At 36.9% G+C, this 24,970-nt stretch overlaps 1 protein-coding gene across 1 annotated transcript in view; it reads left to right on the forward strand.

Annotated features, from left to right (window-relative positions):
- The window catches only part of LOC126416127 (esterase FE4-like), a 47,989-nt gene extending 23,266 nt beyond the window's left edge, over nt 1-24,723 (forward strand). Inside the window, exons 4-7 of the mRNA XM_050083707.1 lie at nt 6,937-7,074; nt 13,529-13,685; nt 17,672-17,857; nt 24,524-24,723. Coding sequence (XP_049939664.1) covers nt 6,937-7,074; nt 13,529-13,685; nt 17,672-17,857; nt 24,524-24,723 — 681 coding nt within the window. The remainder of the gene's footprint in view (nt 1-6,936; nt 7,075-13,528; nt 13,686-17,671; nt 17,858-24,523) is intronic.
- The last annotated feature ends 247 nt before the right edge of the window (nt 24,724-24,970 follow it).

Genomic DNA, 24,970 nt, shown 5'->3' on the forward strand with positions numbered 1-24,970 from the left:
GTTGTGTTTGTTCTGTATGTAGCTTAGTTGCCAACCTGAAGCTTTCTTTGAACACTACAGCACTTTACTAAACCCTGCAAGATAGCGTTGAAATGACAACAAGTTCATTCAGGAAAATGTAACATCGCATCAAGCTCAACACAAAATCTGTATCGTGATACAACTCAATAAATTTCATACAGAGTACAGCAAGAAGTAAAATTCACATTGGTAGGAATAAGATATATTGGAACTGATGAAGGATCAAATGATTCATAGTCTTGTCCTTAACCACTGAGCAGCAAGTTACACATATACCCTTCATGCTAAAACAGTTTGTTAGTTTGAATTTACATTTAGTTTGCTGTATTTGATTCTAACAAGGCACTGGATTCATGAAATCAAATTTCTTTATTAAACATAATTTCCATTATGCATTTTCATAAAATTTCTTTGTTAAAGATAATGTTCATTACGTATTTTCATCTGTTTTTCATATTTTCACCATGAATTTTGGAACTGAAGATAATTAGATAGCAAAGCATTCAACTGAAATGATGTGCAAAATTACCTCTTTTGTCCAGTTATGACCACAGGTTTATCTCATTTCTCAGATAGAACCAACCACTTTGACACTCAGCATTCTAACAGGCTGACAGATATTTACAAAACTGTACCAGCAGAGAATAATGTCAAGATGAATCTACTAGGTCTCAAGTTTTAGACCTTCCTTATAGTCATTTAAAACTTAACTTTACAAATACACTGCTGTCCATAAAAACTGAAACACGACAAAGTGTAGCAAATAACAGCATTTTATTTATACTGTGTTAGTAATGTAGTAGGAAGAGCACATGATTATACAGTAAAACTACATTTTTTATGTTCCCACAGTTTATGTTTTTCCTACTTTTTACATTCTCTTTTTTGGCTCCAAAAGAAGTCCTGTTCTCTCAAAACAGTGCTTTCCCACCATTATAAATTCTGTGCTGCAACATTTATCATGTTTTAAGTTTTCTTTGATGTTATCATGACCTTTAACTTTGATTTTCATATAGATTTCTGCCAAAAGTGCACCATATTCCTGCTCAAAGTTAGTCTTGGAACAAAGCAGAAAATGGAGACTGCACACATTGTTACTGATCACATAACAAAGAGCTAACAAAGGAAGCAAAATTTTCATTGTCGCTGTGTTGTGCCGCAGCCACCTGTATTATGGATTTGCAGTGTTTGGAAGGGTAGGAAAGTATGCTGAGTCACTGCCTTAACTGCTCATAACATTGTATTACAACAGCTTTACTATAATTTCATAGTCATTTATGCAAATAAACACCATTTCTGAAGATAGTCGTCTCTATAACGGGGTTTCATGAGTCACTGTTACTTCCGCATGACATACACTAATCCGTACTAGGCTTGCTGTCTTAGGTTCATATGACATGATGTTAGATGGAAACATTCCTCCTTGATGTGGTCCATAACATGGAAACAATTTCTGTCCTTTTTCTCACCCAGGATGTCCCTGAACCAAGTAACATTCTTGTCAGCAACAAGCTATAAGTTTTGTGCCTGTGGTTCTCTGTTTGTGAAGACTACCAACATCAGTGTTTTAACCAGTATTTTGTTAAAAGTTTTATTTACTGCAATTTCATAATCATTATCAATAATAAGTGTCACATTAGAACATGAATATCTTTTTAATGTGGTTTCATGAAAGACTTTTGCTTACATGTTTTATTTACACCATTCAACAGGATTGGAATGAAGTGGGAAACCTGCGCATGCATTTGTGTATGTCAGCACTCACCTACTGCCTTTGTGATTGTCGCTTTGTACACTGTGGAGGAAACCAAAACAATTATTTCAGATTTTTTTAAATAGACAAAAATTAAATAGACAATTTTTTAAATAGACGGAATTACATATTCTGAATAATATAAAGAGAATGGGAATAATAGTAATTTATTCATTTTTGCTTGTTGTGTTTCCTATGCTTTCCCACATTACACTTTCCTGCATTTTACACGTTTTTGGAACAGTCTGTGGAGAAGTATAGAAAGGGAATTTTACTGTGTATAGGTGATTTAGAGGTATACAAGATGGAAAGTTTATGACACAGGTATGCCACCTTTGGCAGTGATAGAAGTTGTATTGTTAGTTGGGTGTCGAGTCAGAATGAGCTCTGATGACAGATATGGGTATGTTGTTCCATATCGCTTCACCTCTGTGTCAGAGTTCATTACTCATAGCAACTGGCAAGTGATGGTGTGCCACTCTGTTGGCGACCTTTGATCAGATATTTGTGTTGGGTGAGAGATCTGGAAAATGTGGAGGCCGATGGCAGCAGCCAAAGACCCTCTGTATCGAGGTTCAGGACAGAACAGACAACATGTAGCCTTGCGTTACCTTATTGAAAGATAACATCATGGAGACCTCAAAGATTGGGCACAGCTACTGCCTTAACATGTCAAAAATGTAAGGCCTATTGTCCAAATTACCAGCTGCGAAAATCAGTGGTGATCATGTTGTGTACCCAGTGGCATGCCATACCATCATGCCAGGTGATGTACCCATATGACAATGAGAAATGCAATCGGGATACATAGCTGTACTAAGAACCAAGACTCACCTGAAAAGATGACATTGTACCACCCCTGTTGTAGCATAGCTGTTATCTGTACAAGTATGCCCTCAGTGGTTGTGCTTCTGGCTGAAAAGTTGGTGATAGGGACAATATACTACTGTTATTCATTTCATAATGATTGACCCCTGATTTTGAGCTCATATTCTAATTACAATGCATTACAAACATCGATTTGTTATACCTTTCCAGAACCATGTAAATATCTACTTTCCTTTAATGTATGAATATTACATCTTAGTTGAAATAGGGGCGACATATGTGGTAATATTCAAGAGAAACCATAATTTCTATAGCTTTTTTGGTGAGTGTCAACTCTAAGAATGCATAAAAATCAAGCTGAAATTAATAGAAAAATTTCCTTTGCACAGTTTAATGATAAAGCGTTGTTCTGTTCAGGTGGATTTTCATTATTTTGTGATTACCGGTGTCATCACTATAGTGTCAAATACAAGATGCTGTGATTTAGCTCACCATTTTAACTATTGTGATGGAGAAGGTACTATTGTGAAGCTTGAACTTGTTTTTGGGTGCATTATACTTCTTTCCTAATGAATATTCCTCATGTTTGTTAATTAAGCATCTGTAAAGCAATTGTATCAATAGCTGCAGTATATGTGAGTCTATGGTGGAGTGTAGTTTTCACACCAGTGCACTTCCACTGTTCTAATGTGCCATAAGCACCTATTCAGCAGTAAAGAACAACAACTTCATAGTCACATTCCAGTACAGTATTGCCATGTTCAGTTTTTGTCACAAGCAGAGAGAAATAATATGGGAAATTGCAAATAAATGCTTGATATGCAAGCAGCTCACAATAAATGAACATTTGGATAGCACACTTCAGCATTTGATGGAAAACTTGATTAGCTTGAATAGATTTTGCATTAAAGAATGATGTCTGAAATAAAACCTATCGTAATTGCTTTTGCTGCTGGCTGAGGTCTCGCTGCTGCCATTGCACTCATATACTCGAATTAGATATGGTTCTATTGGTTTGTCAAGACAGTGGGTTCTTTGTGCATAACTGTTTACAGGTTTGTTTACATGACTTACTGAATTCTTCCAGATATGTTGGGTAACACTCTCGAGAGCGGAGAGACACAACTGTAAAGTATTATTTGTTTTAAAATTCTTGTTCTACTTTACTACATTGTTCTTGACAAATGACCAAATAAGTTCAATGGCGTTCAGTGTGTGGTGAGCTACAGGCAAACACAGAAGTTTAATTTCCTTGTTCACTGATTGCAATATACTTTCCAAAAGGTATTCCTGTGCCCTGAAGTACAGTTGCTCATGATCTAGTAGGCCAGCTTTAATAAATTCCTCATATGGTTCAGCATTAGATGGAAGGTCTACATTATTGCTTTACATCCATTCAATAATAGAATCCTTCTTCCATTTCATAGATGGATTTTGTGATACTGGATTTATACCATATCATATGGAGGTTGATCTAAAACAATCACAAATTTGTTTAGTAATTTTTTGAAAACACTCCTAAACCATTCTTTGTAGTCTCTGGCATTCATTTCAGAATAATACTCTGCACCTCCTTTTTGCCCAATAAAACATAATCCAGCGTTTTGCATGAATTCATCTTTGTTCCATATTTGGCACGTTACAGTCCTTTTTCCAGAACTGGACCATGTTTGAATTCCTTCTTTCTAGCCATTCCACTCGTGAACACTTCCTCTGCAATAATTGTGTACATTTTGTTGTGTATAAGTGATTTTTGTTCCTGTCAACTAAACTTTCTGGAATGATTTGCCCCAGACCAATTCTCATCGTTGTAATAAATAGTTCATCCAGTGTTGCATAGGTGTCTTATTTCCTGCAAGAGCTCATCTCTTTTTCTTGCTACTTGGCTATTTTCCATCACCATAGGTTTTTTGTTAAACTTTATGTATCTGAAGCCCAATTTTCGAAAAATGTCCTAAATTGTTGTTTCACTCATATCTGGAAAATCCTCTACTTCAGTCTTCAACTTTTACCATGGCTGCTACTGCTGAAAACTGCTTTTTTGGCATAGAAGTCATTGGTTTTTCTTTTTATGACTCCCTGTGTAAACTCGTCCAGTACAAACTTCTGTCACATGCCAGAACTTGTTTTTGGTGATGCAAGACATGAAGCTTCTCTACATTTTTCTCCTAATTTCGGTCTGAATTTTATGACTTCTCAAATTTGACACTCACCAAAAAATGATAGAAAAAGCACGCTTCCTTTTAAATATTATCAAATACACTGCCTCCTTTCCAAATAAAATATTCATACACCAAATAAAATTAGACATTTCCACAACTCCAGCAGGGTATAACACATTGATTTTCATCATACAATGTGATCAGAATATGAGCTCAAAGTCAGAGGTCAGTCATTATGAAATGGGTAATAATTATTTTGACCACATGAGAAGTTTGCAGTTAAAACATCTTACTTGAACTCAGATGTTGACTAAAGTACTGTTTAGCACTAGTCTGGTGTCTCATCTGTTTAAATTACACACAGATGAACGGCTATCCATATACTGCACTAATATCCTGAATATTGTTGGAGTGCAGTAACCTAACATAAACATAACTAGCCACTAAAGCTCATATGTGGCAAACATGTATAGGAACACTGTCATAGACTTGTACTCTTAAAACCCTGTCCTTAAAGTCTAATGGTCATAGCAATACAAAGATGATGTGCACAACAAATAACTATTGGAAGTAAACACTGCTCCTATTCTAATCATATTGTTGCAATATTTTCAGAAGAGCAACATAGTTCATAAAATTAATTGCAAGTTCACAGTCATTCATTAACAAACAGTCACTGAATCACTAATTAAACTCATTACATTTTCAGTGTTGTACTTTGCACTACATTGTCTGCAACATGTTATCCCACATTTTCAGATACAGATTGTACTCATTTCACAACTTACTGCAGACTGACTTAAAATGGCTTTCAACAAGATTTTTATATAGACTTACAATAATTAGACCTGACTTCAGCTGTTGTTCTTTCATAGATTTTCACAAATTTTAATTAAAGCTGTATATATCTGAGTAACTCAATAGTAGAGGGCAAGTTGTGTTTAAATAGGATTTTTGATACAGTGATAATCTTTATTGCATTATGCTGGTTAGGTTGCCAAAATATGGGATTATGTTTCAATAACAATGTTTTCACTACCTCAGAATTAAATAGGTGCACATATTTTCGTCAGTGAGTGTATAAATGTTTTACTTATTTCCTGCTTTATCAGGAAATTGGCAATTGGATATAAAAAAACAAAATGTGAAATTAATGATCTTTTTTTAATTAGTGTGAGTGTTAGGCAAAGTAGCTGGTTCATTAACTCCTGATAACCAAAAGAATGTAATACATAATAAACTTGTGTTGGTTAAGCCCTGGCTAAATCTTTGGAATTTTAGATACTGTGCACATGTTCATAAAATAACATTATTTAAGATATTGGGAGGAGGAAAAATGTAACAACTGATGGAAAGGATGTACCTGCTTTGTTACAATGCATCCCGTGTTGTCGTTGACCACACCACTGTTATTGCTATTCTCTCTGCTGCAGCACCAGGAAAGCCACAAGAATGGTAGCAATACTGACAGATCACATGGAGCCTTTGAGAACCTGCATGGTGAGCCCAACAATTCCATATTTGCATGATAGTCAGGGCATCCCAACCAATACCAGCAGCAGTATTGGGGAATGATAAACCACAGTCTTTACATCCCACAATCCTGCCACTATCAAACTTTGATGTATACTGGCAGATGATTCTACTTCTTAAATGAGGCATAACATGATCTTCCCACAAACAAACAACATTCAAATGCAATTTCTGAGTGAGAAGCCATTATGTAAACTTTTGCCAAACACAGAATGTTGATGGTGTTATTTCTACCTAATTTGTGCAGCAGGAATGCAAATCATTTTAATTTCTAAGCTTACTGTATACTTTTGTCAACCTGGATGTTTGTTGCATGCCACCTTTGTGGTCATTGAATACATCCACAAAAATAATCCTGTGAAATATGATATTGCCATCTCCGTAGTGCTGAAGTTTTTTAATGGTCAACAGTATACTTTACTGTTTGATGTGTGTGCAAAAGACTCCTAAAGCCCACTGAACATGGTCTCAGCAAATAAATAAAAGCAGAATTTCTCACTTTACTAATGTATAACATATAATGTAAACTATTATTTGAGTAACGATGTATACTTTTGTTTTAAGCTTTTTATATGTATACATATATATAGAAGTAATTTAATACTGATGCATTCATGAGAAAACTGTGTGCTTGACTAGGATCCAGATCTGAAGTACTATACAAATTCCATTATCTGCAGCTTCTTTGACTTTCATGCCAACTCAGCTACTAAATATCTTATATCATATCACTGTGGCAGTCTTCTTGGTGATACTATTGTAATCAAGGGTCACAGTGTATGTGCACTAGTTTGGTTTCTTAAATGACTTTCCCCTCAACATTAATTCACACTCAGTTTTATTTGTGGATGATACTTCTGCCCTTGTTGAAAGCAGTGACTTGGAACAAATTCCCTCAACTGTCACAAATCTATTGAATAGCTTAGAAATCTAGTACTAACTAAATGGATTTGTCAAAGTAGGTATGATGACTTAAATGAATACACTAAGATTCCACTTGTAGAGATAAACACTTTAATGATCAGCTTGATATCATTATATATAAACACACAGTCACTCCAATTCAAAAGTTTGCAAAGGACTGAAGGCCCATGTGCTATCTGTCACCAACCTCAAAGATGGCAGTCCAAAGATAGGTCACTCAACTGATTGCGTGCTGCATAAACTGAATTTTGGAAAAACACATTTACTGTTGTTTAAAACTAAAACATCTGAGGCAAGTGAAACCCACATTAATCATAGAAACCAAGAACTGAAAAAAGCAGGCTGTTTTAAGTTTTTAGGAATGCCTCTGGACCAAAATTGATCCAGGACTTCACATATAAAGTAATTAGCAAATAAATCAAGCAGTCTGGCCTGTGCAATGAAGATTCTGTCATATTCCACTAGCACGGAGGCAAGAAAAGTAGTTTACCACAGCTTATTTGAGTTGGTTGTAAGGTATGGCCTTATTTTTTGGGGTAACACAAGCAAAATGATTGTTGTTGTTGTGGTCTTCAGTCCTGAGACTGGTTTGATGCAGCTCTCCATGCTACTCTATCCTTTGCAAGCAGCTTCATTTCCCAGTGCCTACTGCAGCCTACATCCTTCTGAATCTGCTTAGTGTATTCATCTCTTGGTCTCCCTCTACGATTTTTACCGTACACGCTGCCCTCCAATACTAAATGGGTGATCCCTTGATGCCTCAGAACATGTCCTACCAACCAATCCCTTCTTCTAGTCAAGTTGTGCCACAAACTTCTCTTCTCCCCAATCCTATTCAGTACCTCCTCATTAGTTATGTGATCTACCCATCTAACCTTCAGCATTCTTCTGTAGCACCACATTAGCTTCTATTCTCTTCTTGTCCAAACTATTTATCGTCCATGTTTCACATCCATACATGGCTACACTCCGTACAAATACTTCCAGAAACGACTTCCTGACACGTAAATCAATACTCGATGTTAACAAATTTGTCTTGTTCAGAAACGCTTTCCTTGCCATTGCCAGTCTACACTTTATATCCTCTCTACTTTGACCATCAACAGTTATTTTGCTCCCTAAATAGCAAAACTCCTTTACTACTTTAAGTGTTCCATTTCCTAATCTAATTCCCTCAGCATCACCCGATTTAATTCGACTACATTCCATTATCCTCGTTTTGCTTTTGTTGATGTTCATCTTATATCCTCCCTTCAAGACACAATTCATTCAGTTCAACTGCTCTTCCAAGTCCTGTGCTGTCTCTGACAGAATTACTATGTCATCGGCAAACATCAAAGTTTTTATTTCTTCTCAATGGATTTTAATACCTACTCCTAATTTTTCTTTTGTTTCCATCACTGCTTGCTCAATATACAGATTGAATAACATCGGGGAAAGGCTACAACCCTGTCTCACTCCCTTCCCAACCACTGCTTCCCTTTCATGTCCCTCGACTCTTATAACTGCCATCTGGTTTCTGTACAAATTGTAAATAGCCTCTCACTCCCTGTATTAAATGATTAGAATATTAAAAGTACAAAAATGTGTTGTTTAAAATATGTGTAAGAGAAAAGCAAGAAAATCATGTTGCCCACTGTTAGAAATTTAAAAATATTAAGTGCCCCCTGTTTGTACAGTTGTAAACATTATCTTTGTGTACCGTAACCCTAACTTATTCATTGTTGTTGTTGTTTTTGCGGTCTTCAGTCCTGAGACTGGTTTGATGCAGCTCTCCATGCTACTCTATCCTGTGCAAGCTTCTTCATCTCCCAGTGCTTACTGCAATTTACATCCTTCTGAATCTGCTTAGTGTATGCATCTCTTGGTCTCCCTCTAAGATTTTTACCCTCCACGCTGCCCTCCAATGCTAAATTTGTTATCCCTTGATGCCTCAGAACATGTCCTACCAACCAGCCCCTTGTTCTTGTCAAGTTGTGCCCCAAACTCCTCTTCTGCCCAATTCTGTTCAATACCTCCTCATTAGTTATGTGATCTACCCATCTAATCTTCAGCATTCTTCTCTAGCACCACATTTCGAAAGCTTCTATTCTCTTTTTGTCCAAACTATTTATCATCCATGTTTCACTTCCATACATGGCTACACTCCATACAAATACTTTCAGAAATGACTTCCTGACACTTAAATCTATACTCGATATTGACAAATTTCTCTTCTTCAGAAATGCTATCCTTGCCATTGTCAGTCTACATTTTATATCCTCTCTACTTCAACCATCATCAGTTATTTTTCTCCCCAAATAGCAAAACTCCTTTACTACCTTAGGTGTCTCATTTCCTAATCTAATTCCCTCAGCATCACTTGACTTAATTCGACTACATTCCATTCTCCTCGTTTTGCTTTTGTTGATGTTCATCTTATATCCTCCTTTCAAGACACTGTCCATTCTGTTCAACTGCTCATCCAAGTCCATTGCTGTCTCTGACAGAATTACAATGTCATCGGCAACCCTCAAAGTTTTTATTTCTTCTCCATAGATTTTAATACCTACTCCGAATTTTTCTTTTGTTTCCTTTACTGCTTGCTTGATATATAGAGGGAATAACATCAGGGATAGGCTACAACCCTGCCTCACTCCATTCCCAACCACTGCTTCCCTTTCATGCCCTTCGACTCTTATAACTGCCATCTGGTTTCTGTACAAATTGTAAATAGCCTTTCGCTCCCTGTATTTTACCCCTGCCACCTTTAGAATTTGAAGAGAGTATTCCAGTAAACATAGTCAAAAGCTTTCCCTAAGTCTACAAATGCTAGAAATGTAGGTTAGCCTTTCCTTAATCTTTCTTCTAAGATAGGTCGTTAGGTCAGTATTGCCTCAAGTGTTCCACCATTTCTATGGAATCCAAACTGATCTTCCCCGAGGTCAGCTTCTACCAGATTTTCCATTTGTCTGTAAAGAATTCGCGTTAGTATTTTGCAGCCGTGACTTATTAAACTGATAGTTTGGTAATTTTCACATCTGTCAACACCTGCTTTCTTTGGGATTGGAATTATTATGTTCTTCTTGAAGTCTGAAGGTATTTCGCCTGTCTCATACATCTTGCTCACCATATGGTATAGTTTTGTTAGGACTGGCTCTCCCAAGGCCATCAGTAGTTCTAATGGCATGTTGTCTATTCCCGGGGCCTTGTTTTGACTCAGGTCTTTCAGTGCTCTGTCAAACTCTTCATGCAGTATCGTATCTCCCATTTCATCTTCATCTACATCCTCTTCCATTTCCATAATATTGTCCTCAAGTACATCGCCCTTGTATAGACCCTCTATATAGTCCTTCCACATTTCTGCTTTCCCATCTTTTGCTTAGAACTGGGTTTCCATCTGAGCTCTTGACATTCATGCAAGTGGCTCTCTTTTCTCCAAAGGTGTCTGTAATTTTCCTTTAGGCAGTATCTATCTTACCCCTAGTGAGATAAGCCTCTACATCCTTACATTTGTCCTCTAGCCATCCCTGCTTAGCCATTTTGCACTTCCTGTCGATCTCATTTTTGAGACATGTTTATTTCTTTTTGCCTGCTTCATTTACTGCATTTTTATATTTTCTCCTGTCATCAATTAAATTCAATATTTCTTCTGTTACCCAAGGATTTCTACTAGCCCTCATCTTTTTACCTACTTGATCCTCTGCTGCCTTCATTACTTCATTCCACATATCTACCAATTCTTCTTCTACTGTATTTCTTTCCCCTATTCCTGTCAATTGTTCCCTTACGCTCTCCCTGAAACTCTGTACAACCTCTGGTTTAGTTAGTTTATCCAGGTCCCATCTTCTGAAATTCCCACCTTTTTGCAATTTCTTCAGTTTTAATCTACGGTTCATAACCAATAGATTGTGGTCAGAGTCCACATCTGCCCCTGGAAATTACTTACAATTTAAAATCTGGTTCCTAAATCTCTGTCTTACCATTATATAATCTATCTGATACCTTCTAGTATTTCCATGATTCTTCCATGTACACAACCTTCTTTTATGATTCTTGAACCAAGTGTTAGCTGTGATTGCTCTGTGCAAAATTCTACCAGATGGCTTCCTCTTTCATTTCTTACCCCCAATCCATATTCACCTACTATGTTTCCTTCTCTCCCTTTTCCTACTCTCGAATTCCAGTCACCCATGACTATTAAATTTTCATCTCCCTTCACTACCTGAATAATTTCATTTATCTCATCATACATTTCATCAATTTTTCATCATCTGCAGAGCTAGTTGACATAGAAACTTGTACTACTGTAGTAGGCATGGGCTTCATTTCTATCTTGGCCACAATAATGCATTCATTATGCTGTTTGTAATAGCTTAACCACACTCCTATTTTTTTTTTTTTTTTTTTCATTATTAAACCAACTCCTGCATTACCCCTATTCGATTTTGTATTTATAACCCTGTATTCACCTGACCAAAAGTCTTGTTCCTCCTGCCACCGAACTTCACTAATTCTTGCTATACCTAACTTTAACCTATCCATTTCGCTTTTTAAATTTTCTAACCTACCTGCCCGATTAAGGGATCTGACATTCCACGCTCTGATCCGTAGAACGCCAGTTTTCTTTCTCCTGATAATGTCGTCCTCTTGAGTAGTCCCCACCTGGAGATCCGAATGGGGGACTATTTTACCTCCGGAATATTTTACCCAAGAGGACACCATCGTCATTTAACCATACAGTAAAGCTGCATGCCCTCGGGAAAACTTACAGCTGTAGTTTCTGCTTGCTTTCAGCCGTTCGCAGTACCAGCACAGCAAGGCTGTTTTGATTAGAGTTACAAGGCCAGATCAGTCAATCATCCAGACTGTTGCCCCTGCAACTACTGAAAAGGCTGCTGCCCCTCTTCAGGAACCACACATTTGTCTGGCCTCTCAACAAATACCCCTCCATTGTGGTTGCACCTATGGTACGGCCATCTGTATCACTGAGGCATGCAAGCCTCCCCACCAACAGCAACTTGTTCATAGATAATAATTTTAAACATTAATGTAGCACTAGGAACAAGGGGAATATCATGTTTCCCACTCATAGATTAATGCTGTATGTACAAACCACAGAACATATGGACATGAAAATTTACAATATTCTAAAAAATAAACAAATCCACAGCATGTAGCAAGGGTAACTGAAACAAAAGGTACAAAAGTTGTTAGCACAGGAATGCAATAGTTCCTTAGAAGAATTTTGGATTGATAATATGAAAATCTGAACAAGAAAGCAAATGGTTGTTAATTAAACTTAGCAGTTTTATGTCAGATAAATGACTGTAATAATTATGTTTTTGTATTAGTGCTATTGTTATGTGTTGTTTCTGTAATGCATTGAAATTGTAATTGCAGTGTTCACAAGTCCCCTGTACATTAAATCAATGATTTAACTTTGTATGTCATGAGACAGTAAAAATTCAGATTCTGTTTCATTAGGAAACATTTGAGAGAATATTTCCAGTGGTTATGCATTTCTGCCCCCCCCCCCCCCCCTTTAGAAGAGTAGTCAGTGCAGCTGACTGCAATGCTGCAAACATTGGTTTGATTCACTGCTGGGTTAGATACATCTGCTTGGGAATGGGCTATTGTGTTGTACTCATCATCATTTCATCACCATTGATGCGCAAGTTGCCGAAGTAGTGTCAAATAGAAAGACTTGCAGCAGGTGGCTGAATGGCCCCAGATGGGGCCTCCTGGCCAAAAATGGCATTCCATCATTTTGTTTCATGATTCTCTTGTATAGCATTTTTCTTTTATGATCTGAACATAACTAATCAATATGCTTTATTCATTCCCAGAATAATCATTTACTTATACTATACATTTTACATCTAAATCTATGAAGGTCCTTGCATCTAAAAACAAGATGACAGTGGCTGCTGCAGTATGACATGCAAACCTTGTTTGTAATATTTCTGTGGGAAACAATCCATAGGTGTACATTGACAACTTTAGGTATGGTAGATTAGTACAGTCTGACAGAAAATAAACATATAAGACCTCACAATTAATCTCTAGTTAAGTTGGCATGAACTTATTAATACTCTCTCCAATTAGCTGCTGAAAGTAAATATATTTCCCTCTGATGGCCTGTTAATAAATTTGCATGGTTTTTTTTTTTTTTTTTTTTTTACATTAAGTAACTCTTCTTTTTGTTTTACAGTTGGCTATTCAAATGAATATATTATATTTGTTGTGCCATCTGAAGCAGTAAAATTGAGAAAAATTTGTATTTCATATTATAAGTTAGTAAAAAAATTATCTTTTCTTGTTTCAGCTGCCATCAGTAAATTCTATACATCCAAAATTGGATGTAGTTATCTTTTTCCACCCAGGTGCATTCATGTTTGGAGGTGGTGACTGGTATGGACCACACTACATAATGGACCGCAGTGTAGTGTTGGTGACAGTAAATTACAGGCTTAATGTACTTGGCAAGTATGATATAATAATAACAGTAATAATAAAACCTATTCAAAATACAGAATAATAATTTATATTTAATGAAATGTAAATGAAGTGCCTCTAAAAACAAATCAGCTGAAAGTTTACTGGATTTTGTTCGATAAAACAAGCATCCCTATAGAGAGGGACAGGGACAGGGACAGGGACGAGAGGGCTCGTGCGACCGAACTGGCAGATATTCTGAGAGGGGAACAGCCACCACCCACTTGCTTGTATAAACAATGAATGATAGTATGTACCTAAAACGTTTCAAGGGATCCACAAAGTCAAGTTGTATGTAACAGAACCATCCTTTCGGTAGTCTGAATTGTCCTAGAGAGAGTTGAGCATGACAACCAACCTTGCTGTGCTGTCAAAGTGAGCAGATGTGTGTCCAAGAGCAATAGGTATTTTTTACTCCAGCCCAGATGAAACATTCTGTCATGAGGCATGTGGTAGCCTTAATTCCTGGGTGTGCCATATACCTCAAGCTGCTTCTCTCCAAGTCTCATTGATGGATGCCTAGGCAGGCAAGAACACTTCTGGGGTGTGCAAAGTGAAATGGTTCAACAAAATGATCCGCACATTCAATGCTCTGGAGGTCAGCATCATTATGGACAGTAATGTCAAAGTTTTTGGCAGCATGAAGAACTAACATCATAGGGAGAAGTCTCAAGGGAATGCAGGAGGAGGAATGACACTGGCATCTGCTCCAGTGTCAACCAGAAATGTGAGGTTGCTGGTGGACTCTGAGACATTGAGTCTGCCACTGTCAGAAGCTGCCACATGGTACCAGCACATGGGATTTGCAGGATCCAGGGTGGACTGTGATGTGTGCCTTCAGACAAGCTGCATTTCAGGTCAGCCAGGAGGATTGAGGGGGGAGCAGCAGGTGCCAGCAGCAATCCACCAGGTAGCAAAGAGGTAGCTTGTTGAGCTGCAGCAGGTCACGCATGACCTTTACCAGCCAGATACAGAGGTGACGGGCAGGAAGCAGGAGAGCTGTTACTGACTTTGGAGCAAAGGCAATGAGCCAGCTATAGGGAAAATCTGTTGGTGGTGGATGCTACTATAAACGTGAGCCACCAGTTGCAGGTCAGCTGGAAGTTTGATAAGCCACGGTGCCCACAAGGTGACATCAGGCGTGTTGTCCAAACGAACATGCACTCAAATGTTCTTCCACAGCTGTGGAGGTGTTATGTCTCCAAGCTGTACCTCATGGATGATGTGATCTATCACCTCTGCAGAAGGTGCAACAGGCATTCAGTAAGAAGAACCCAATGTGATGTGTTTAGGTTGCGTAGATGGGTTAAGAAGCAAATAACTAATAACATCTGTATGATCACGGAGATGGCTGATAAGTCAAATAAAATGAACATCTTCGTTAATTATTCCATGAATGTCCAAGAAGTTGTTGACCAAGGCAAACCATGTTTTTGGGTTCTCTTTCTGCAACTGGAGCATCTGCCTACAGGAATGTGCTACCATGGAACAGGGTAGAGTAGCAGATGAGGTAGGCAGAGGATGTGGTGTGTCACCTGAGGCTTGTGTCAGAGATGATATCTCTGAGTTTCACAGCAGTAAGCACACCTTTGATAGTCAATTGACTGTTGGTAGTCACCAAAAATCATATAATTACAACTAAGTTTACTTTTATATGAGGAAAAATTATTACACTTCTTAGAAATTTATGTGAAATTGACCAAAATGCATGAAATTTCTTAGTGTTAAGACTTCTCAAAAATAAAAGTAGATCAGTAGAGCACATAATACTAGATTTAAAAAAGTTGATCTTGCTTTCTTCTTAGTATACTTCATCAAGCCAATAGGCATTAAAGAATGTTGACATATTGATGAAAATTTTCTGTCTTGCTTTCTGATAATAATAGCTTTCTAAATACAAAAATAAACACTAAATGTAAAAATAAATCTCATTAGCAGCTTGTATATTTTTCCAAAATTCAGAGTGTGAAGCCATATTCTGAAAATATCTTTGATAGACAATTTTATGAAAAGGCTAGATTTCTACACACCGTCTAGAGATGCTGAGTCGCAGATGGGCACAACAAAAAGACTGCTAAATGTGAGATTTTGGCAAAAAAGCCTATTTCTGAATTATACAACACACACACACACACATACACACACACACACACACAGACTCACTCACTCACACACACACACACACACACACACACACACACACACACACACACACACACACACACACACACACACGCATACACATACACACATTCATGAGAGCACAACTCATACACCCTTGATAAGAGGTACACAGTTTATTGAAGAAATACACTTGTTAGCCACCATATATTCAAAAACAGAAAACATAAATGTATTCTATAAATGTTGTTTAATTCACTACATAATAATTTTATAAATTATGAATTCTTGATGTAATGACAATATTATGAAAAGAATAGATTGCTACTCACCATATAGTGGAGATGTTGAGTTGCAGATAAGCACAACAAAAAACTGTCAAATAAGTAACCTTTTCTCCAGAAAAACCTTCATCAGAAATGGACAACATACACGCACATTCACGCAAACACTATTCACACAAATGGTTCAAATGGCTTTGAGCACTATGGGACTTAACATCTGAGGTCATCAGTCCCCTAGAACTTAGAACTACTTAAACCTAACTAACCTAAGGACATCACACACATCCATGCCCAAGGCAGGATTCGCATCTGCGACCGTAGTGGTTGCGCGGTTGCAGACTGAAGCGCCTAGAATCGCTCGGCCACACCCGCCAGCCACTATTCACACACACACACACACACACACACACACACACACACACACACACATATGTGACCACAGTCTGTGGCTCTCGAGGCCAAATTGTCATAACCAGTCATTTGTAAGAAAATGGACAGCAAGTTTAAAAAAGGTGAAATTTGATGTTATAACAGACATAACATGTCTTTGGTTTGAATTTATGAGTTATTTTGCAAATATGAAGAGGACCTAAACTTTTATTATTTTAATGAATGTTTGACATTTAGACTGAAATATCAGTGTAAAAATGAAAGATTAGCTGTAATGTCTACTGAGAAACAAGAATTTCATTATCATCTTTATTAGTTGCGATTTGTTCAGTTACTTATTTATTCCCATATCACATGACTATGAAGAGAGTATAATGATCTACATATGTCAAAACTTTGAAAAAAGATAGCAAAAACTTTGCTCTAAAATATATCTCTCATTGTCTTAACCTACAGGAAAAAACACTTGTGTACTTTCACTCCCAAGCTACTTTACACAATAAATGCCTTTGGGCAATTCAGTGATAAACAGATCTCCTATATAGATATCTTCAAGGGTCTTCAAATTCTTAAACTTACATGTCATTATGTTTTTTTCTTCAATGTTCTTCATGACAAACAATATCCATTCCAGTCTACAGTGATACACATAACCTCAATTAGTATATACTCCATATGGATTTGGGGTAGAAACTGGAGTATTTTCATATTGCAATAAGAGCTGTTAGTTAGTCATTCACAGATTTAAGTCTGAAACAGGGAATCTCTATATGCCTTCACTAATAATAAGAGTTTTTGTTGTTCACTACGGAAATAGTATGGTTTCAGTTGCCTGAGACTGCAGACGTGTGTACAAGTTGCGTTTGCATAGTGTGTGTGTGCTTGTGTGTATGAGTGTCTATTGTTGACAAAGGTCTTAATGGCTGAAAGCTGTAATTGTGTGAATCTTTTGGTTGTGCCTGTTGTGACTCAGCATCTCCGCTCTATGGTGAGTAGCAACTTTCCTTCTCTAATATTGTTACATTCCATCCTGGATTTTCCATTGTTTGAAATAGTAAATTATTTTTAAATATATTCCATAGTACATATGTTAACTTGTTACTTTTTCTGACGTTTCTTCTTCATAGTAGTTTCTAAAAACCATGATGTGTTAATGGAGACATAATTTTCTTTAACAGGATTTTTAAGTACTTTAGATGAGGTGCTTCCTGGCAACAATGGGTTGAAAGATCAGGTACTGGCATTGAAGTGGGTTAAGAAGAATATAGCAGCATTTGGAGGAAATCCTGACAGTGTAACAATTGCAGGGACATCAGCAGGTGCATCAAGTGTGCAATATCATTTCCTGTCACCACTTTCAAAAGGTAACGAGGACAAAAATTATTTTTATTTTACTCTCACTTACAGTAAAATTTGCATATTCCATGGATCATAATTGCTATCTTTCTTTCTATGGTGATGTGGTACAATTTATTTAGATTACTGTTGTAATACATATACTTAGCAAGAAATATAGCAACATGGTGATCATTTCCATTTATTTTAGGCTACAGCACATTTTTAACACAGTTATCTATAATTCTTGCTCTCTCTCCCTCTCTCCCACACTCACCCACCCTCCCTCTCTCCCTCCCACCCTCCTCCTCCCCCCCCCCCCCACACAAACACACACACACACACACACACACACACACACACATTACAGTTTTACACATTCAAAAATGCTTCTGTGGTGTAGAAGGATTGGTCAAGTAGATATGATTTGAGTTTGAAGTCAATTTTTTTGTCTACAAGATAGATTTTTGTAACTTAGTACCTCACTCTAAGACAGTGATGAACTGTTTAAGTTATTTGTCTTTATACTATTACATAATGAATGCTAATATATTGATCTACTACATGATATGACTTCATATGTGCAGTCTGTTTACATACAACAATATTATTCACTGATATGGTTTTGTGTTCCATGAAAGCAATCTGAGATTCCATAAAGTCACAGTAATAAAGAACAGTTTCATAGCAGTTATGGTAATTATTATTACATCTTTCATACAAACCACTGATAAGCATACTGCTTATGCTCACACTTAGCTTGGATGGTGTGCCTTTTCTTTCTACTGGTAGAGTGGAGAGTGAGGTTACATTGGAGGTAGAATCTGTGAAGTAGATTCATACAGTATGGTCAATGTGCAGCTACGATGTGTAATGACATTGTGATTTTTCTGTGAAGGTTGAGGCTTGATGATGTTTCATATGCCTAACAACATCAGGAATAAAAAGAGATTTCACAAATTATTATGGGTATATCGAATTTTGTTGGATTTTGCTAAGGTCTAAGTCATACGTAGACCCTGACAATGATGATGGAGGAAGTTATTCAGGAGCTTCAGATTTTATCTGAATTTGACACGACAAGTTAACCAAGAACTTGTTATCCAGTACACCAGCTGTTTATTCCTTTGTCAAGATTTATAATTTCATAATCCAGGTGACTTTGCTTTGAGATGCACATTAAATGTACTTAACATTTTAAATCAATATTACTATGATCATGATTTTTAATTAACTTTCTTCTATTTTGATAGCATTACTAGAATTACTACATATAACTTATTTGACCAGTTTTGTCTATTTATTATGGTTTTTGACACTCAGGTTTTGACACCCAGTCACAAGGATCAAAATGACAACTAGTATTCATATTATTCTAATAAACATAACTTTTTCTAAATCAATGTCTTTTTATGAAAATCACTATCGTGCATTTTCAACTTCTCACAGCATAATGAATAATCCATTAAAGTTCAGGCATGCAGCCATGCAAATAAAATTTCCTCCACTGATATTTTGGCTGCGTATCATCTGGCCATCCTCAGAGTGAGTCACAAGACTGACAACAAGATGCCGAGTGCAGCCTAATTTGCTCCACCGCGGAGGTACTGCGCATGTGAGTCACAGATGATGGTCGGCGGCGGAGAAATACGTTTACACGTGCACCGCCTGTGGTGAAGGCATACAGACATTAAATTCACTTACTGATGTATGATCAGTGGCGGTAACACCATGACGACTTCTCTGCAGTTTACAAGTCTTCAAGGAAAAGATATGTGGTCTACTTAGTTCTTGTGCATACCAGAAGATTAACAAAGATCCTATTAACAGGATGACAATAAGGACTGCTGCCTTGCTGAACACTACATCACTACCGAAGGAAGTCATAAGAAGTTTAAAAGTACGAGGTGCAGTACCACCGAGATTTTATGGTCTTCCTAAAGTTCACAAGATAGGTAAGGCTGAGCATCTGGAGGACTTGTCTATGAGGCCTATAATGAACACTATTGGTTCACCAACGTATTTTCCTGCCAAATATTTAGCTTTCCTATTAAAGCCATTGGTAGAAAAATGTAGTCACCACATTTGTAATTCTATGGATTTTATTCCGAGACTTAGCAATGGCGGGCTAAATAGTACGGATGTGCTTGTTAGTTTTGACATGGTATCAGTATACACCAAGATACCTTTAAAGGACTCTTTATCTCTTATTGGCCAACATTTTGATAAGAACATTATATCCTTATTTAAACATGTGCTTTTATCATCTTATTTGCAGTTGAATGGTGAATTTTATGAGCAAATTGATGGTGTTGCCATGGGAAGTCCCCTCTCCCCTCTGGTAGCTAATTTATTCAAGAAATACTGTGAGGACAAGGCACTGGACTCAGAAAGTTTTAAACCAATGGTCTTCTGGAGGTACGTGGATGACATATTCGTGGTATGCCCCTGTGGCATGGATGAATTACATCGATCTCTTGAGCATTTGAATTCCATCCATGCTAGCATTAAATTTACTATAGAAATAGAAAAAGACAGCTGCCTCCCTTTTTTGGATGTTGTTGTTCCCCATAAAGGTGATGGCACATTAGGACATGCCGTATATCGGAAATCAACACACACAAATCTATATCATCATGCTGCCATCACCCTTCACAGACCAGAGGTGTCCTTAAGACCTTAGTGCATCGGGTGCACTGTATATCCGATAAAGACAATTTGCAAGCAGAGCTCACATACCTCAAGAGCATTTTTAAATGGAATGGATTTTATGCACAACAAATTCGTAGAGCATTCGATGCAAAACCTAAAATGCAGGTATGTAATGGGGAAGAAGATAGTAATTCCTTCAGATCAAGTGTGTTTTTGCCCTATGTGGGTGGTGTTCTTGAGAAACACTGTGTTAAGGTGATCTTCCGGCCCCACATGAAGATTGCAGCTTTACTGAGCTCTGTGAAGGATGATTTATAGCTTCGTAAAGCTGGTGTGTATCAGATTCCTTGCGGAAATTGTGAGAAGTCGTACACAGGTCAAACAACATGCACCGTTCATGAGAGGTGTGTGGTGCATCAAAAATACACACGCTTATTACAGCCAGACAAGTCAGCTGTGGCCGAACATTGCATTGATACAGGGCATTCCATGAATTACAGTGATGCGAACATTTTAACATGCACTTCTTCTTTTTGGGAATCTGTCTTCAAGGGAGCTATAGAGATTAGAGTAGCTAATAATTTAATAAATAGAGATAATGGTTTTAATTTGGACAAAGCATGGAATCGGGCTCTTGGGATAATTAAACTGCAGAGAAGTCGTCATGGTGTCACTGCCGCTGATCATACATTGATAAGCGAATCGAAAGTCCGTATACCTTCGCCACAGGCAGTGCATGTGTAAACGAATTTCTCTGCTGCTGACCAGCATGTGTGGCCCACATGCGCAGTACCACCGCGGTGGAGCATATAAGGCTGCGCTTGGCATCTTGTCATCAGTCTTGTGATTCACTCTGAGGATGGCTGGACGATACACGGCCGAAATATAAGTGGAGGAAATTTTATTTGTGCGGCTGCAAGCCCCAAATTTAATGGACTATTGCAACAATTGTGTAATGTTAACAATTAAGTGTCTTACATATCGTCTGGCTGATTATTTCATTTGTAGAATAGAGAATGTAAATAAAGGAAAAATGACAGAAATATGAGCATAATTGCATAGCACTGATGTAATACTATGAAGGAACATAAGAAATTAAAGATTAACTACGAAAAATAAAATATACAAGTGTATTACGATGCTTATTAAACAAGAGTATCATATTGTTCTTTAACAATTCTCAGTCTGTTACATTACAATGTCCATTTGATATAACAGCCTCATGGTAGCCTAATGAGGTATTTGGCTTAACAAAATGTGTTCATAGAAACAACAAAACACAGAGAAGATCCAATACTCCATTAGTGACTGAATAATGTTACTGCTTGATGATAGCAGACAGACAGCACAATGTGGACCAACACATGAGACAAAATTGCAAACATCTACCAAAACATGAGATAATGCACTTGATGATTCTTAGAAGATACATCCAGTAGTGTGGGAGGGACAGAGAGAGAAAGCAGTAGGGGAGGGAAGGTGGGAGAGGGCGGGAGAGGGAGAGAGAGAGAGAGAGAGAAAAGTAATTTTCCTCTTTTCTATGTTGGGATTTAGAAGTAAGATATATGAATTAATTAATGTACCCAGAACATAAAGAAGACTTATTTTGGTGAAGATTACATGACAGTTATTGGAATCCTCAGCAAACAAACGTTATTATGAATCTATCGGAAATGTGGTGGTCAACGTCAAGGTAAGTGGCTTGTTGAACTAAAGAGCATTATGTGAAATGGCATTCAGAGAATGTCTTAAGATCTTGAAAGGAAAAAGATCAAGAATGTGTCCTTATTTTGGGAGCCAGATTATGAGAATATCATAAACGAAACTTTATACAGGTGCTTTTTCACAAAATGAAGAAAACTGTTACAGTAGTTGAATACAACAATATTTTATTGCTGATGACTGGTTTTGGTATTGTATAATTCCATCTTTTGGCATACACTGTAACTATGGAAACAATATGTCACAACTATGGAGAAGCAGTCATTCAACTATGAGGATGTAACATCAGACTGATCACTGGGCGTTGCACATATAAAATGTAAGTGTTTCAAAAGGTAATTCCTGACACTGTTTGTCCTGGATTTAACAATTATGAAATGATTTATGTTGAAATGAATTTATTGCACCTCTTTGGTACATTTTGTTTTAGTTTTAGCTAAATTGGTGAAACTGTTTGACAAAGAAATTCAACTCTTACCAACGTGTACCCGCTTACACTTTTTGTAACAAATTCACTATACTTGCTTTGGTGCTCTCTGTAACTGGTATCTCTTCTCTAAGCCATTGTAACATGCTGAACACAGTCAGTGATGGGAGGATAGCTCCAACAATGTGGCCCACACATTATGTAATGTTCAAATTAATCACTTTTAATGCCACTTTTGAAATATTAAAGGTTTAATGACAGTTAAGGTTTCACCAACTGTTTTTGCATGAGGGTAAAGGCACGTTAATACTGCACATGGTTATAGCTCTTTTTATTCAACTTAAGTTTACCTAAAGTTGACAAAATGATTAGCAATCATTTATTGTTAACAAAGTATATCAACATAACAGTCACAAGATTATTAATCTCTATCTCGTGGCAGAATAATTTCAACAGAATAACACATTTTTTATGTCGAGCATAAAACATCACAATTAAATATAATTGAACAGTGAAGAAGATTTGCACTAGTTAACACTGTCTCTACTGGAACAAATGAATCTTACAGATTAATTACACATAGATGATAAGCATTTACTTCCCAACCATAGAATGGTGATTCTGGGGAGGGGTATGCTAGTTAAAGACTGACATAACAACATATTATGATTTTGGCAACCCATAATGTTTTGAAAATTAGCTAGGTTAGATTTAGTTACTTTTATTGAAGCATAAGAGCTGTTATTCAGTTTATGAAAAATGTTGACAGTTAGTAAATTATAAAAGTATACAGAACCCTGTTACGTTTTTGCATTTGGAATGAAGATAATTTTATGTAATGACAAATTGTTCCAAATCTCAATTAGTGAAATAATTAATGAGAGGTATCATCTGAATCAGAAAAAATGTAACAACAGAAGTACAGTGTTACAAATCAGAATCTTGCAAGCACTGAGGCAAAATAGGCAACTGAAATGATGAGGGCCTGAACTTTCAGTTTCAGTTATTTCAGGTTTTCCATTTGGTACTATATTAGAATTTACTGTAGGCTACAGCTTTTGATTAAGTGGTTCTCTCATAAAATTAATGGCATTATTGACATCAAGAAGGTCAGCAGAATCAACAGGGCAATGAATTTAAGCGAGACTTTGATTAAATAACACTCTGGTATATAAATGTACATTTTACACATTACTTTTGCAACTGTATTGAAAACAGAATGAAAAATCAGAAAAGAATTTAGTATTCATAGGTGTAGAAAATGTAATAGATGGAGGTGTTCAGCATGTTATGCCTCATGATGTGCACAAGGTGCAGAGCTGGTTTCCCCCATATGCATGCATGAAATTATATCGGACTGTGCAGAGTTTCTCTTCTGCCTTCCTGCCACTAGCACTGTGGAAAAATATGTGGACCAGTGACAAAACACAACTTGCTGTAGACACTGTGGAAGCAGTGCCAGTGCACAGAGTAAATTATGATTAAAATTATGTTGAATTTTTTTCAAATGCTGTTGAAGAATACAGAAATGCTGAAGAAAATAAACTGTACTGATACATACAGTTGGTCTATTCACATTCCTTCAGCTTAGAAGAAACTAATAAAGAATACATTAATGTACTTTTGTAACACATTAAACTGATATTTTGTATTTACTACATTTAATTAAGTTTTTTTGTTATTATTTTCTTTTTTTAAATATCATAATTTGTAATATGCTTGAATATTTGGGTCAAAATCATGGTCACCACACCATAACTGTTTACTTGGGTGTTGCAGCTGCAGTGAGAAATTGTTTGTCAGCTACACATTTCTGATTTATTTGTTATTTCAAGTATATGAATCATTGTGTGTACACTTCAATCTATCTACAAGAATTATGTGCTTTGCATAGGTTTGTTTGTCAGAGGCATATCAACAAGTGGCACAACATTGTGCGCTTGGGCAAATGCAGAGGGAATGAGAGAAAAAGCATTCCGACTTGGAGCAGCAGTAGGTTGTGATACTGATTCATCTACTATGCTTATTAGATGCCTAAGGAATCGACCTGCAGGTCAACTGGTTGAGAAGGTGCTACTATTTCAGGTGCAGTAGTTGTTTGGCCTTTATATTACATTTGATTAAATATTGAGTTCCGTAGATTTCTTTTTTTAATCAAGGTTCAATAGATAAATTATATAATATAGGCAAATTCTCATTTTTGTGGTAGATATGAATGTTATTCAAGTTATAGCAATATTATGAAAAGGAAAGTTGGTATCACCATATAGTGGAGATTCTGAGTCACAGACAGGCACAACAAAACGACTGTCACAGAAAAAGCTTCCAGCCAGTAAGGCCT

This window comes from Schistocerca serialis, chromosome 1 (assembly GCF_023864345.2).
Source record: "Schistocerca serialis cubense isolate TAMUIC-IGC-003099 chromosome 1, iqSchSeri2.2, whole genome shotgun sequence".
Lineage (NCBI taxonomy): Eukaryota > Metazoa > Arthropoda > Insecta > Orthoptera > Acrididae > Schistocerca > Schistocerca serialis.